The sequence below is a fragment of the Pan troglodytes genome, chromosome 3 (genome assembly GCF_028858775.2).
Source record: "Pan troglodytes isolate AG18354 chromosome 3, NHGRI_mPanTro3-v2.0_pri, whole genome shotgun sequence".
NCBI classification, from domain to species: Eukaryota; Metazoa; Chordata; class Mammalia; order Primates; family Hominidae; genus Pan; species Pan troglodytes.
In genome coordinates, this window is record NC_072401.2 from 128,941,102 (window position 1) to 128,953,896 (window position 12,795).

At 41.1% G+C, this 12,795-nt stretch overlaps 1 protein-coding gene across 4 annotated transcripts in view; it reads left to right on the top strand.

Moving 5' to 3' along the window:
• The first annotated feature begins 7,293 nt into the window (after nt 1-7,293).
• HSPA4L (heat shock protein family A (Hsp70) member 4 like) overlaps nt 7,294-12,795 on the top strand; it is a 52,294-nt gene continuing 46,792 nt past the window's right edge. For 2 of the 4 annotated variants that reach the window (XR_010156694.1, XM_054683367.1), the window contains exons 1-2: nt 7,294-7,429; nt 8,016-8,213. Coding sequence is in view for 1 of the 4 variants with exons in the window: in XM_054683367.1 (XP_054539342.1) it covers nt 7,377-7,429; nt 8,016-8,213 (251 nt within the window). In the remaining 3 variants the exon portion in view is untranslated. Of the gene's footprint in view, nt 7,430-7,833; nt 8,214-12,795 lie in introns of those variants that run through there. The other 2 variants (XM_063809837.1, XM_016952174.4) reach the window with 2 other exon arrangements.

The following is a 12,795-nucleotide window of genomic DNA, read 5'->3' on the forward strand; positions in this document are numbered from 1 at the left end:
AGTTTGTCTTGTTTTTCAGAGCTGTTGTAGAATACAGTATATTTGAAATCCCCAAGTTTTTAACGTTCTAATGAGTAAAGGGATGTTAAGCTAGTGGGGATAAACTATAGACGGATTTTCTGAGGCTGTGAATGGGCAAAATGGGGTGGAGGAACTTCCTTATGCACAGGGACAAAGCGTATTTCAAGGACAATAATACAGACCATACTTTTAAATATATTGGTGTTATCCCTCAAGAGGAAAAAAAGTCAAACTCTAAACATCATTTCTTGCAGTGGTCAACATAATGGAGTTACAGGAACAAAATAGAAAATATTTTCCTTTCCTGCTGCACTATCAAATGGTTCAAAGAAAGATGGTTAAAATAACCAAATATGAGGAATAGTTTCCCATATAAAGAGTAAGATAATATAAAAGTTTTCAATTTGTACAGAGGCATGCATAGAGGAAAAAAGACTCTAAATTCTGAATGGCATGGATAGAGGGCAAACAGGAATTTAATCGCTAAATTGCTAGACAATTCTATTCTTTGAAGCCTAAAAGATGTATAGTTAGAACAAAAAGTAAAAATATTACTTAGTATCCTGGACAGAGCTAAAACTGTATAAACTACATTAAACTGTTATTAATGAGAGTTTATAGTGAGCAAAATCATAACGTGATTTTATAAGGAAATTATTTTTTAAAATCTTAACATTGGAAAATGAATAGTTAAAATATATTTAAAATATATACAATTTTTATCTTAAATGACTAGTGCTGCATCTTTTTTTTTCTGTAGAAGAGAGCTGGAGTACTGCATCTTTTACAGTGTCTTATTAGATAGGATTTTTAATTTCCTGACCTAAAACTATCTCCCCAAATAATACCTAAAATTCCATTCTCAGAACTTCATTCTCTTGATTCATTAAAATACATCCTGCATAAAACAAGATGACCTTTTAAGTTGGTAGTCATTTATACTTACTGAAACTACATTTATTTTGATGAATTTTACATTGTTTTCTCACAGCACGTTATGCTAGAGAAAGAGGAGGGGGGAATGAAAATAACAGACATTGTGTGGGTAGTAAGAGGCCAAAAGCCCCTAGAGAGATTTTTGCTATTTTATATTCCTACTCTAGATTGATGCTTTCTAGTAAAAATTAGAATTTTGGTACCCTCACATTAAATTTTCTGAAACAGTTCCTTTGTTCATATATAAACATTATGCTACACAAGTAAGAAATTGATACCTTCATTCCTCATTAGCTGATAGATCGAAATGTAGATTCAGAAGGGCTCATTTTCTTCCACCACTTCTTAAATGTTAGTATTCTCCAGGGGCCAGTCCTTTGCTCTTTTCTCACTTTATATATGGTAGATTGTGCTGACACAGATGCCCCTCCCCCACAAGTACATGCTGGATAAAATATATCCAAAAAGATTTGGTTTTGTTTTGTATTGTTTTAAATAGGGAAATAGCATATCAAGAGATGTCAGAAATAAGATGCTGAAGGCCAGGAGAGTCACTGGGAGCTAACATTGTAGCAGCCCACAGATTTCAGAAACAAAAGGACACTAAGGGTGATTTTGACACCCACATGTGTAGATAGGAGTTAAGGAATTGGGGCCCTGGTAGAGTAGGCGGTTGAAACTGAAACATACCATGCCTACCAACCACACAAACTGTCCAATGAAGCTACAAACTTGGGTCCAGGCACAGGATGCGAGGCATGCGGCTGGTTTGAGGCCAGGAATTCAAGACCAGCCTGGGCAACGTACCGAGACCCCTGTCTCTTAAAAAAAAAAAAATTAGCCAAGTGTGCTGGCACATGCCTGTAGTCCCAGCTACTCAGGAGACTGAGGTGGGAGGATCACTTGAGCCTAGGGGACGGATGCTTCAGTGAGCCAAGATCATGCCACTGACCTACAGCTTTGGCCACAGAGCAAGACCCTATTTCTGTTTAAAGAAAAAAAAGCTACAATCTTAAAAAGAGAGTGTTTTATTTAAGAAGAGATGCTAGAAAAATAGGCAACAAATCATAGTGGAAAAGAATTGCCAACTACCCCAACAGTGAATAGGGAAAGAAAAACGCACCTGTGATGTCTCTGGTTTGGGGGTTAACAATTTTAAAAATTAAAAAGCCACCTGTGAGAAATCAAAACCCCACAAGCTTGTGCCACAACAAAGTATAGAACACACATATATATATTTAAACTATCCGTATAATACAGGAACTCCAAGCCAAACCATTATAACTGTTATAGGACCAGTGAAGCCCTCAGGACATTGGCAAAAACAAATACAAAACCTCTCTGAAACACTTCTACAACCTAGGCCACAAAAAATCCTACAGAAAAGGTAGCCTTCAATGAAGATGAACTGATGAGTCACCGAGAAAACAAAGCACTGTGTGGCAAAGGTGGTAGACATCACAAACAGAATTAGCACCCCAAGACTAAAAATGTGATGAAACACTAAAAGAAACTATAAAATTAGAATGTTTAAAATGATAGACTTTTTAAGTAATTAGATTTTTTATTTTTTAATAGTACAGTATGAAAGGACAGGCAAGTTTGAAAAAACATCTAGAAATAGTACAGTGTTTGAAATTAAAAACATGACAAAGGAGAGTCTAAAGGTCATAGTGGTTTGAATACATTTTACATATTCTAATAAGAGATCCAGAAGAAACTGAAAAAGGGTGTGAGAGACAACAAAAGAATAATGTTTGATACTTTTCCAGAATCTCAAGAATCCATTTGTCTTCAGGTTAACAAAAAACTCTTGAGTGAATAAGTAAAAGCAAATCTACAATTAAAGACATAATAAAATTGCAAAATATCAAAGAAAAGACAAACTGATTATTTAAAAAGGAACATTATTTACACTCAATAATGGATGACAAAAGATTGGAAAATACTGTCAAAATTTCTACAGTCAGCCAAGTTATTATTAAACAGTTCCATGACAGTAATATTTTCAAACAAACAAAGTAGTTCACTATTCAGAGACCTTTGCTTAGCAGTCCCCAACCTTTTTGGTATGAGGGACCAATTTCATGGAAGACAGTTTTTTGCACAAATTGGGGGAGGATGTTCGGAATGAAACTGTTCCACCTCAGATCATCAGGCATTAGAGTCTCGTAAGGAGCATGAAATTTAGATCCCTTGCATGTGCAGTTCACAATAGGGTTCACATTCCTATGAGAATCTAATGCCACCTGATGGGAGGCAGAGCTGAGGTGGTAATGCTTGCCTGCCCTCTGCTTACCTGCCATGTGCCCAGTTCATAACAGGCCACTGACCAGTTGGCTGCTTGGGGATTGGGGACCCCTGCCTTTGCTGAAAGGAACCGAACTCAAGAAGAAGTCAAGTTGAATGCAAGCAGCAACAAAGTAAAGAAATTGTTAAACATGTTAGTAGACCTAGATAAACACTGCCTGTGAAAGGAAAAATACATACTTTTTGGTGAGAGGAGTGACTTATCTTGATGAATTTCAGAATAATTTAGCCTCTTTCTCACTTTTCTTGGGAGCCTACACACATTCTTTTCTCTTGCTCTTTGATATGAGTTTATAGGAGAAGACCCTAATGTAACATTAGTGTGTATTACTGTGACTAGATAGATAAGTCTACTTAATTCTGGGGCGCAATAATTAACAAACCCATAGGCACCTAAGACATTTCTCTAATGTTAATGTTAGGTACACAGCTAAGGCTAATCCTCAGAGAAGCAGCCTGCCTACAAAATCACACCTATAGGCAAAAATAGAGCAGCCTGGGGAAAACTCAGGCTGCACCTGCACAGATAAGCAGGCAGGGTCCAGCACAGAAGCCTTTTGTTCTTTATGTGATTGGCAGGCTCCCAGGAAAAAGTGCCCCCCCCCCCCTTTTCAGACATGTACACGGTGGGCTCCATGGGAACTTCTGTAGGGAGAAGGAGGGATTACCTAAATTAAGCCCGCAGTTACAGAAACAAGAGAAGTGGCACTTTGTGCATGCCTAGAGACATACCCACAACTACATAAGGTAAGGGGAGTTGCACAGACAGCTACTAATAAGAGAAACTACTCAAACAGCTACAGAGATGAGGGGAGTTTCTTATAAAAGCTTTTGAATTCAACTCTAAAAACAGCAACCCACTAGGGCTCCCCTCTACACTGTGCAGAGGTTTCTTCTGCTGCTTATTAAACTTTCGCTCCTATCTCACCCTTTGCATCCACGCTCCTTCGGTCGTGAGACAACGAACTCGGATAACACCTTAGACAACAAGACCAGTGACCATTGACCTGTTTCATTTTATCCCCATTGCCTACTCTCCAACTTCAATTCTTTGAAAATTCAGGTAGGAATATAGCTAAAATGGTACGTAGAAGGAAATTTACAGCTTCAAGTGTATGTATTAGAAAACAAGAAACTGAAAATTAATGAACTAGAAAAGGAATAAACAAAAATAGTGAAACAAAGAGCAGATGGAACAGAAAACAAAGACAATTAAGTCAGGCAAGAAAACCAAAAGCTTGTTCTTTTAACAAACCATACTGACAGGAACCAAGAAAAGGAAGAGATTAAAATAAAGAATATTAAGAATGAAAAAGATGTACATATAACTACTGAAGAGATTTTTTTAAGTGAATAATCAACTTTGTGCCAACAAACTTGAAAACCTAGATGAAATGGTAAATTTTTAATAATACAAATAACCAATAATGATTCAAGAATAATAGAAAACATAGACCATAACCACTAAAGAAATTTAATCATTCATCATAAACCTCATAAACTCTAGGCTAAGATGGTTTACAGCCCTTTTTTTTTTTTTTTTGAGACGGAGTTTCTCTCTTGTTGCCCAGGTTGGAGTGCAATGACGCAATCTCGGCTCACCACAACCTCCGCCTCCGAGGTTCAAGCAATTCTCCTGCCTCAGCCTCCTGTGTAGCTGGAATTACAGGCATGTGCCACCACGCCCGGCTAATTTTACATTTTTAGCAGAGATGGGTTTTCGCCATGTTGGTCAGGCTGGTCTCAAACTCCTGACCTCAGGTGATCCGCCCGCCTCGGCCCCCAAAGTGCTGGGATTACAAGCGTGAGCCACCGCGCCCAGCCGGTTTACAGGCTTTTCTTACCAAAACTATCAGAAGGGAACAAAAAAGAGGAAACCCCTTTGGCTTCCTCTATGAGGCGATAATCTTGACGCCAATAAAAAGAGTAAAGAAAGAAAAAGGCCAGTTTCATTTATGAATATAGATGTAAAGATCCTTCATAAAATAATCACAAGCCAAAACAATCAGAACCATCATGGCCTTTCTGGTTTATCCCAGGGATACAAGGATGTTAGAAAACTCTAGTAACGTTATTCATTGTATTAACAAATTAAAGGGCAACAAACAGGTCATTAGATGATGGTTAACATTTGTTAAGTTTCAGTATCCACTTACAGGCGTGTGAGTGGATTTTATGAGAAAAATCTCTTAGCAAAGTAGGAATAGAAGATAATTTTGTTAACTTTCTTACATCATAAACACAAAGGTATTTAATGTTAGGGACAAGACAAGGATGCTTACCACTACTGTTTATTTTCAAAATTTTACTGGAGCACTTAAGCAACATAATCCAGGCAAAACAATAAGAAACAGAAGAAATAAAAATGAAGAAATTCATTATTTCCCAGGCCATATTGTTCTATACACAGAAAATCCAAGAAATTCTGCAAATACTTGAATTTAGAATACAGCAAGGTTGCTGGATACATGACCAATGTACATGAATCAGGATCATTCAGCAGCTAAGCATAGCTAGCATTTATTGACCGTTTGGTGCCAGGGACTGATGCAGTGCTTACATTATTTAATCATAAAAACAGCCCAGTAGGCATATTTGTCCTCATTTTAACAGACTGAACCTGTGGCTTGGAGCGTTAAGTAACTTGCCAAACGTTATACAGGTAGTAAGTTAGGCAAGCCTGGTACTACAACCCAAATCTGTGTGACCCCAAAGCCCGTCATGGTTTTAACCACTGGGTACTCTCACGTCCTGCCAGTAATTGTAAGGAACGTGATGATAACACCACTTTGCTCCTGGCCTCAACTTTCTTTTTACTTTGATATTTTAAGTGGTATTTTTAATAGGAAAAAAAAAAAAACATTCTTACACCCTCAAGTTGTATAGACAACATGGATAAACTAATGGAATTAGATAAATTAATTGTACTAGGAGAATTTCAGGATATTCTGGAATAAATCTAGATAGTGATGGCCGATGTCAGAAGAGGTGTGTGAGGAGAACTGGTGGAAGTCACAGGCGCCCAGCAGGACCAGGGCCCAGGGTTCAGTCGCAGGGCAACGCCCAATCCCTGTTCTGCTCACGAGCTGCCCGCTGGGACGCCGAGTTCTGCGGTGTCTCAGAGCGCAGCTTCACCCAGGGACTCCACGTCTCCTGAGTGCTCATGAAGGGAAGAGAGGCCTGATTGATTTCTTCAATGTAAAGACCAGAGCCCAAGCAATACTGTACAATCCAGTTGCCTCAGTATTGCCCTTGAAAATGGATTTCACGTTCATTCTAACAGCAGCAGGAACTATAGCCACCCTTGCTGCTGCTGCTGCTGTAGCAACATTATTAATAGTAAAAAATCTAAGTTATTTAAAGAAGTGGACAACTAGGGATAATCAGAATACTAAAGAATCTAGTAAACAAAACAAACAAACAAAAAAACACGCCTGTTTTCAAGATGGATACCAAAATGGAACAGGAAAACACACAAAGAATTGGATGAGAAGGAACAGAGACTAGATGAAGAGGACGGGGAGGAACAGGGAACAGACCAAGGACTGGCAGAGAAGGAACAGGGCACACACGTAAAAGTGAACGAAAAGCAACAGGGCAGCCAAATTTCTTAAGTGTAACATAAAACTTGGTTAATTACAGACAGGCAACACATGCCGATCAAACCAAGAGGGAGGGCGCTGGACCACACTGGGCTCTTTTTTGAGGACCACAGGGCAGCGGCTGGAGGCTAAAGCACAGACTTGGCTGGTGTGAGTGGCACACTTAATTAAGGTCACTTTCCTGTAAAACTGGTTTCCAGAGACAAGGGTCAGCGGCGGGGCCAGCATCTTTTAGAAAGGTGTGAGGAAAGGTACGTGGAGGGAAAGTTGTCAGTGTGATCTTATTTCTTGACAGAAGTTTGACTTTTGATATTTCAAATCCTGCTGATGAAAAAAGAAAAAAACCTAACATGTGCTCATCCCGCTTTCGCACAAGAGTCTGTCCCGGGCTCGGCAGCTTCCCTGGGGCTGGACAGGGCGGAGCGGCGGACGTCGGACAATGCGCGCCACCTCACAGAGCCGGGCGCGGCGGGCCTCGAGCCACAAGGGGAGTGCGCCGGGCTGCACATGGGCCCCTCGGGGAGGCGAGGCCTGCGGGCGAGCCCTTCTGAGGGCAGGGGGTGAGTGGGCGGCGCCCGCCAGCCAGGACAGCATCCTGCCGCCGTGACAAGCACGCCTCCGGTTGCCAAAACAATCCAAAAATGTGCCTCAAAACACGTTCGCAAAGCCCCGGGCCGGCCGGTCGCCTGCCTCTCACCTAGCCCGACCGCCCGACGTCCTACTGCCGAGCGAGGGCGAGCAAGCCAATGTGCCTAGCCTCCTTTCCCCGATCCTCCCCGCCCCGCCTTCCCGCTTCTCCCGCCCCCGGATAGCTCAGCAGCCTCCATTTTCCAGATCTTTCTCGAACCCGCAGCTTCTTGGGCAGCCGTTGCCCGAGTGCTGACGGAAGCGGCCGAAGTCCGGGCCCGGAGCTGGCTCGGGCGCGGAGCGGAGGCTCGCGCGCCTCCCGGGCAGCCGAGCGCGCAGGCGCAGGTCCCAGTAACCGCCGGTTGGAGGCGGCCGAACCGCAGTAGGGAAAGACCCAGGCTGCGGGACGCGGTGCAGGCTGCGGCGCTGACGGCCTCTGCTCCTTCCGCGGGTTTCCGACTCCCTGCCCTAGATTTTCTGCTTAGCGACTTGGGGTCCCCTCTCGTTTGCTTCTGGTAGGAGTCGCAATCCCAGCAGCAATAGCCCAGAAGAGGACACGGTTCCCGTACCGAAGGGTTCAGTACCAGCAGCCCGACCATCACGCGGCGGGATGTCTGTGGTTGGCATTGACCTCGGCTTTCTCAACTGCTACATTGCTGTCGCGAGGAGTGGCGGCATCGAGACCATCGCCAATGAGTACAGCGACAGGTGTACCCCGTAAGTGCCTCTGCTGAGCATCACCTCGACCCTAAGAAACGTTTTTCTCTCCCGTCCTTAACGTTTGTCCTGTCTGCTCGCTTCCTCGGATTTTCCCCTAACGTGCGCCGAACCCCGAGATGACAGGTGCAACCCGTCAACCGCAGTCCCTAGAGACCGCCGGGTGGCAGTCGGACTTCCTCGCCCCGCAAAGCTTCTTTTCCTTCAAGGACGAGGGACCGCACTAGTTTGCGCAGCTCTCTTTTCTGTACCTACGCACGTCCCCTGCCTCGTGCCGCTGTCCCCCAACGCCTCTTTTGCTTGCGAGAAAGAGGTTGCTGTGGGACAGCCCCTGGCGTCCGGAATATTGAGAAAGATCTCCGGTTGCCTCTAACGAGGTTTACGTGGGATTATCGGCTCCGCGCTAGCTGCCCTCCTTCCTTTCCCCGTCCCTCTGGGTGACAGCTTTTTCTCAGAAAAGTAAAAAGTCAGCTTCGGCTGCACACGTCAGAGATGAATTGCAGGTTGATCTGGCCCCGAAAGCCTTTTTTTTTTTTTTTAAGGGCGGGGAGTGAGGCATGTGGGGTTTTACAAAACCCAATGCCCTTGAGAACTGCAGGTAATGGAGCCGGTTTACAGGGCCAGGTCAATGGTGCATTGATAGGGAGAGCCTCGGGATGGGAGTCACTGGCCTTGTGCATTGGTAACTACGTCAGTTGCTGGAATGCGGCGGGGTTGGGTCGGACCAAAAGCGTGTTTCTGCAGAGTGAATTGCCGGAGTCGGGGGCAGCTGTCCCGTATAAACATGACTGTGGAGTGATTCTATTATGAACGCTTAATGAAAGGCTTAGGAGGAGCGGCGTTATGTCATGGAAACATGTTTCCACATGTTCCGTTGTTTCTCTGGCCTGGGAAGTTTGTTGGCAAGGAATATAATGAAGTAATTCTGAAATATGAAAAACTAGCTGCTGCTTATAGGCTGCTGTTACTGGTAATTTTATGAGGAAACCAACTGTATGAAACCTGTATTACTTTTTATGGAAAGGTAATTTGGCATCTTAATTTGACCGTTGTGAATGGTCCAAAATATAATACCTTAACTATACTAAAACAAGGTCAGTGTCCAATGGTCTTTAAATGCCTCATTTACTATTCTATGGAAAGCTTTAAAATATGGCAAAAAGATGTTGAAGAGTAGCTCACTTGAAGCAGTCTGTGCTTTGATTTCTTTCCAAGAAGATTCTAGAAGGTTTTATACCTTTTTTCGTAGATGTACACGTTTCTTCCATTGAAATTTTAAACGTTTTGGACGTTTATATTTTCAATACATGGGCATAGATAAGGTAATCCTCAATAATGTTTGAACTCTTCTACTTTTTACATCTTTTTCTGGCTTTTATGCACAGTGAGAGGCCGAAACAGTAACTGTGAAGTCGATGAATTCGTCTCTACAAGGTTTTATATTAAGCCACAACAAATACTGGCTTTCACCAGAAACAGACCAGAAATTCCACTCTCCACCTTCAGCAGAGTAGGGGTTAAAAATGGGAGCAATCTTTGGCTTCATTGACTCTCAACCTATAGAGAAAAAACTGAGAGGTAGGGTGGACATTCTTTTAGTCCTTAAAGCCATATCCTAAAAGATCAGAAACCAGAACAGTAAGAAAGATCGATCTGCATTTCCAGGCTGAGAAATCTCTTTAGCAGTGAGTGAACCTGTGATTCTTTAAAGATCCTGGCCGGCCAGACTTAGTTCTTTAAAAAGTGGGCTTCTAGAGTCTTCTAAAAGTCTCTTTGTTATTGTACTTAGGCATATTCGCTGGTTCTGTGTGGTTGAGAAGTAATGTGATATTTCTGATTTGTGTGCTAGAAAGCCAATAGTAATATCTAGATTTAATGAGCCTAATCTAAACTAGAAAGTTCTTAAAAAGTGAAAGGATATTCTCACTTAGCTTGCATCAGCAACTCTTCTCTCCATGGCTGGGCACTGTCATTTACCTCAGAAGTGTATCTTTTGTTGTTTCTGAACAAAAGTACTTCATGGTAGTGTAGTGCTCTTACACTATGTATTACTTTGTGGGTCCAATTGTTGAGGAAAAACATAGCCCTTCCGGGCCTCAGGACATTTATCCATCAATTCAACACCGATCATGCAAAAAGCATTGTAACTATTAGATAACCTTTAACTTCTCTAATACACCACAGTATTTAATAACACACATAAATAAAATGTTAGCTTTGCAAATAAAATGTTTTTCATATTCCAATTGCTTACATCAAGGTAATGTGACATATTTTCTAAGATGTGAATACATTATAAAATGATCCTATGAAAAGAGGAAAGAAATGTTCAATTTAGTTGTTTTCAGCATTCATACATTTTACGTTTCTTTCATTAACATACTTGATTGCTTATAGTTGAGAGGATTCCATATAAACCAAGGAGGACAGTTTAATGAAAAAGAACCAAGTTTTGGGCTATAATTAAGGGACAAAAGACAAGTTAATTTAACCTATTTAATTCAGATTCACCTTCTGTAAAGTTGGAGTGTTTATACTAGCCTCTCATCTCCTGCATAACTTGAAGAGGGAGAGAGAAATTAACCTGCATAAATTGAAGAGACAAAATAATTTTCCTGAACATCTTATTGAAAAATTATTACATAATAATATGTGCTCATTATAAAAAATACTGGCACATTAAAAGGTGAAATTAAAAATTTAATTCCTCCAGATGGTTTTCTGTGTGTGTTTTCAAAGGGAAGGGGAAGTATTTACTTTATGTTTAGTAACCTTTTTCTTTCTTTTTTTTTTTAAGACGTAGTCTTGCTCTTGTTGCCCAGGCTAGAGTGCAGTGGCGCGTTTTCAGCTCACTGCAACCTCCGCCTCCTGGGTTCAAGCGATTCTCCTGCCTCAGCCTCCCGAGTAGCTGGAATTACAGGCAACTGCCACCACGCCTAGCTATTTTTGTATTTTTAGTAGAGATGGGGTTTCACCATGTTGTCCAGGCTGGTCTCGAACTCCTGACCTCAGGTGATCCACCTGCCTCGGCCTCCCAAAGTGCTGGGATTACAGGTGTGAGCCACTGCACCCAGCCTATGTTTAGTAACCTTTTTCTATGTAAAACATACATATTTCTATACTATCAGTTGTAGTGTCTGTATAATCATGATAATTTAATCCATAGCCTAATAATTCAGGTTGTTTATGATACTTTGTAAAGAGTGTTGCAATAACTATCTTTGTAACTAAATTTTTGATCCTTCAAGTAAATTCCTAGAAGTAGAATTACTGAGTGTCCACATTTTTAAAGGCCTGGTACATGTCTGTATTGTTACTTAAAACAATTAGAATTTCCATCCCAGGCTTAAGTATACCAAGGTGATTAGTTTCACACATGGGGAAGAAAATGATAGCCAAGAATCGTCATTAAGTATCAAATTAAAGCGTGTGGTAAATTGGAATAGTGATTGCTATGTGCTAAGCAAGCATTGTCATATGTATCACAATTCTGTGAGTTTGATCATACTAGCTATCTTTTTTTCCGTAAGAAGCCTAAAGCAAAGTTAAATCACTTGGCCAAGAATTAGTAAAACAATGAATTGGATTCTGTTTCAGGCCTCTCTGACCCTAGAACCCAAATGTCTTTCCAGTATCCATTGTTGTAAGGATGGCATATACGTAACTAGGTTAATGATGAAAGGAACAAATTACCTGGTTGAGCAGTTATTGTACAGGAAAGCATCTTTGCTCTACCATCAATAAATGTCTAATTTTAGCTAGTTTTTAAGAAATACTATCTTTTTTGAAAACATTATTTTAATAATTCCTAAAAATTTTTTTGACACAGGGTCTTGGTCTGTTGCCCAGGCTGGAGTACAGTGGTACAGTCATAGCTCACTGCAGCCTTGAGTTCCTGGGCTCAAAGGATCCTCCCACCTCAGCTTCCTGAATAGCTAGGACTACAGGTGCATGCCACCATGCCACACTAATTTTTTTTCCAACAGAGACAAGGTCTTGCCATATTGCCTAGGCTAGTCTCGAACTCCTGGCCTCAAGCCATCTTCCCATCTTGGCCTCCCAAAGTGCTGGGATTATAGGCGTGAACCAACGTGCCTGGCCAGTAATTCTTTTAAGTTATGTTAAGGACATGTAAAAATCTTACTTTGTTTTTAAAATTCATAAAAAATACATACAAAACATATTAGTGTAAACATTTGGAGAAAAAGTAGTGTGGAAGACAATAAACTACTATTAATAATGGATAGATACTTCTCAGAGGTAGAATTATGGAGGAGGTGCTTTTAATTTATAGTCTGTAATTAATACTTTGTAATAGGGAATATGGATTTTCTTTACATGAAACTGTGTCAAGATTTTTGTTAGGAATATTTTATCATCAAAATTCTGTATGATTCTTCAATATTCAGTTCTCTGGTTTTCTATCTTATTTTTTCCTATTTCTTTACTAGCATATGAATAATCTGGAAATATGGGAAAATGCTGTTTAAACACTGTTTCAGATGAGTGAGACCCCTCTTAAATGCATGAAAATAGAAATCACTTTGGTGCACTGAAAACAACAGCACATAGAAAATGCCAA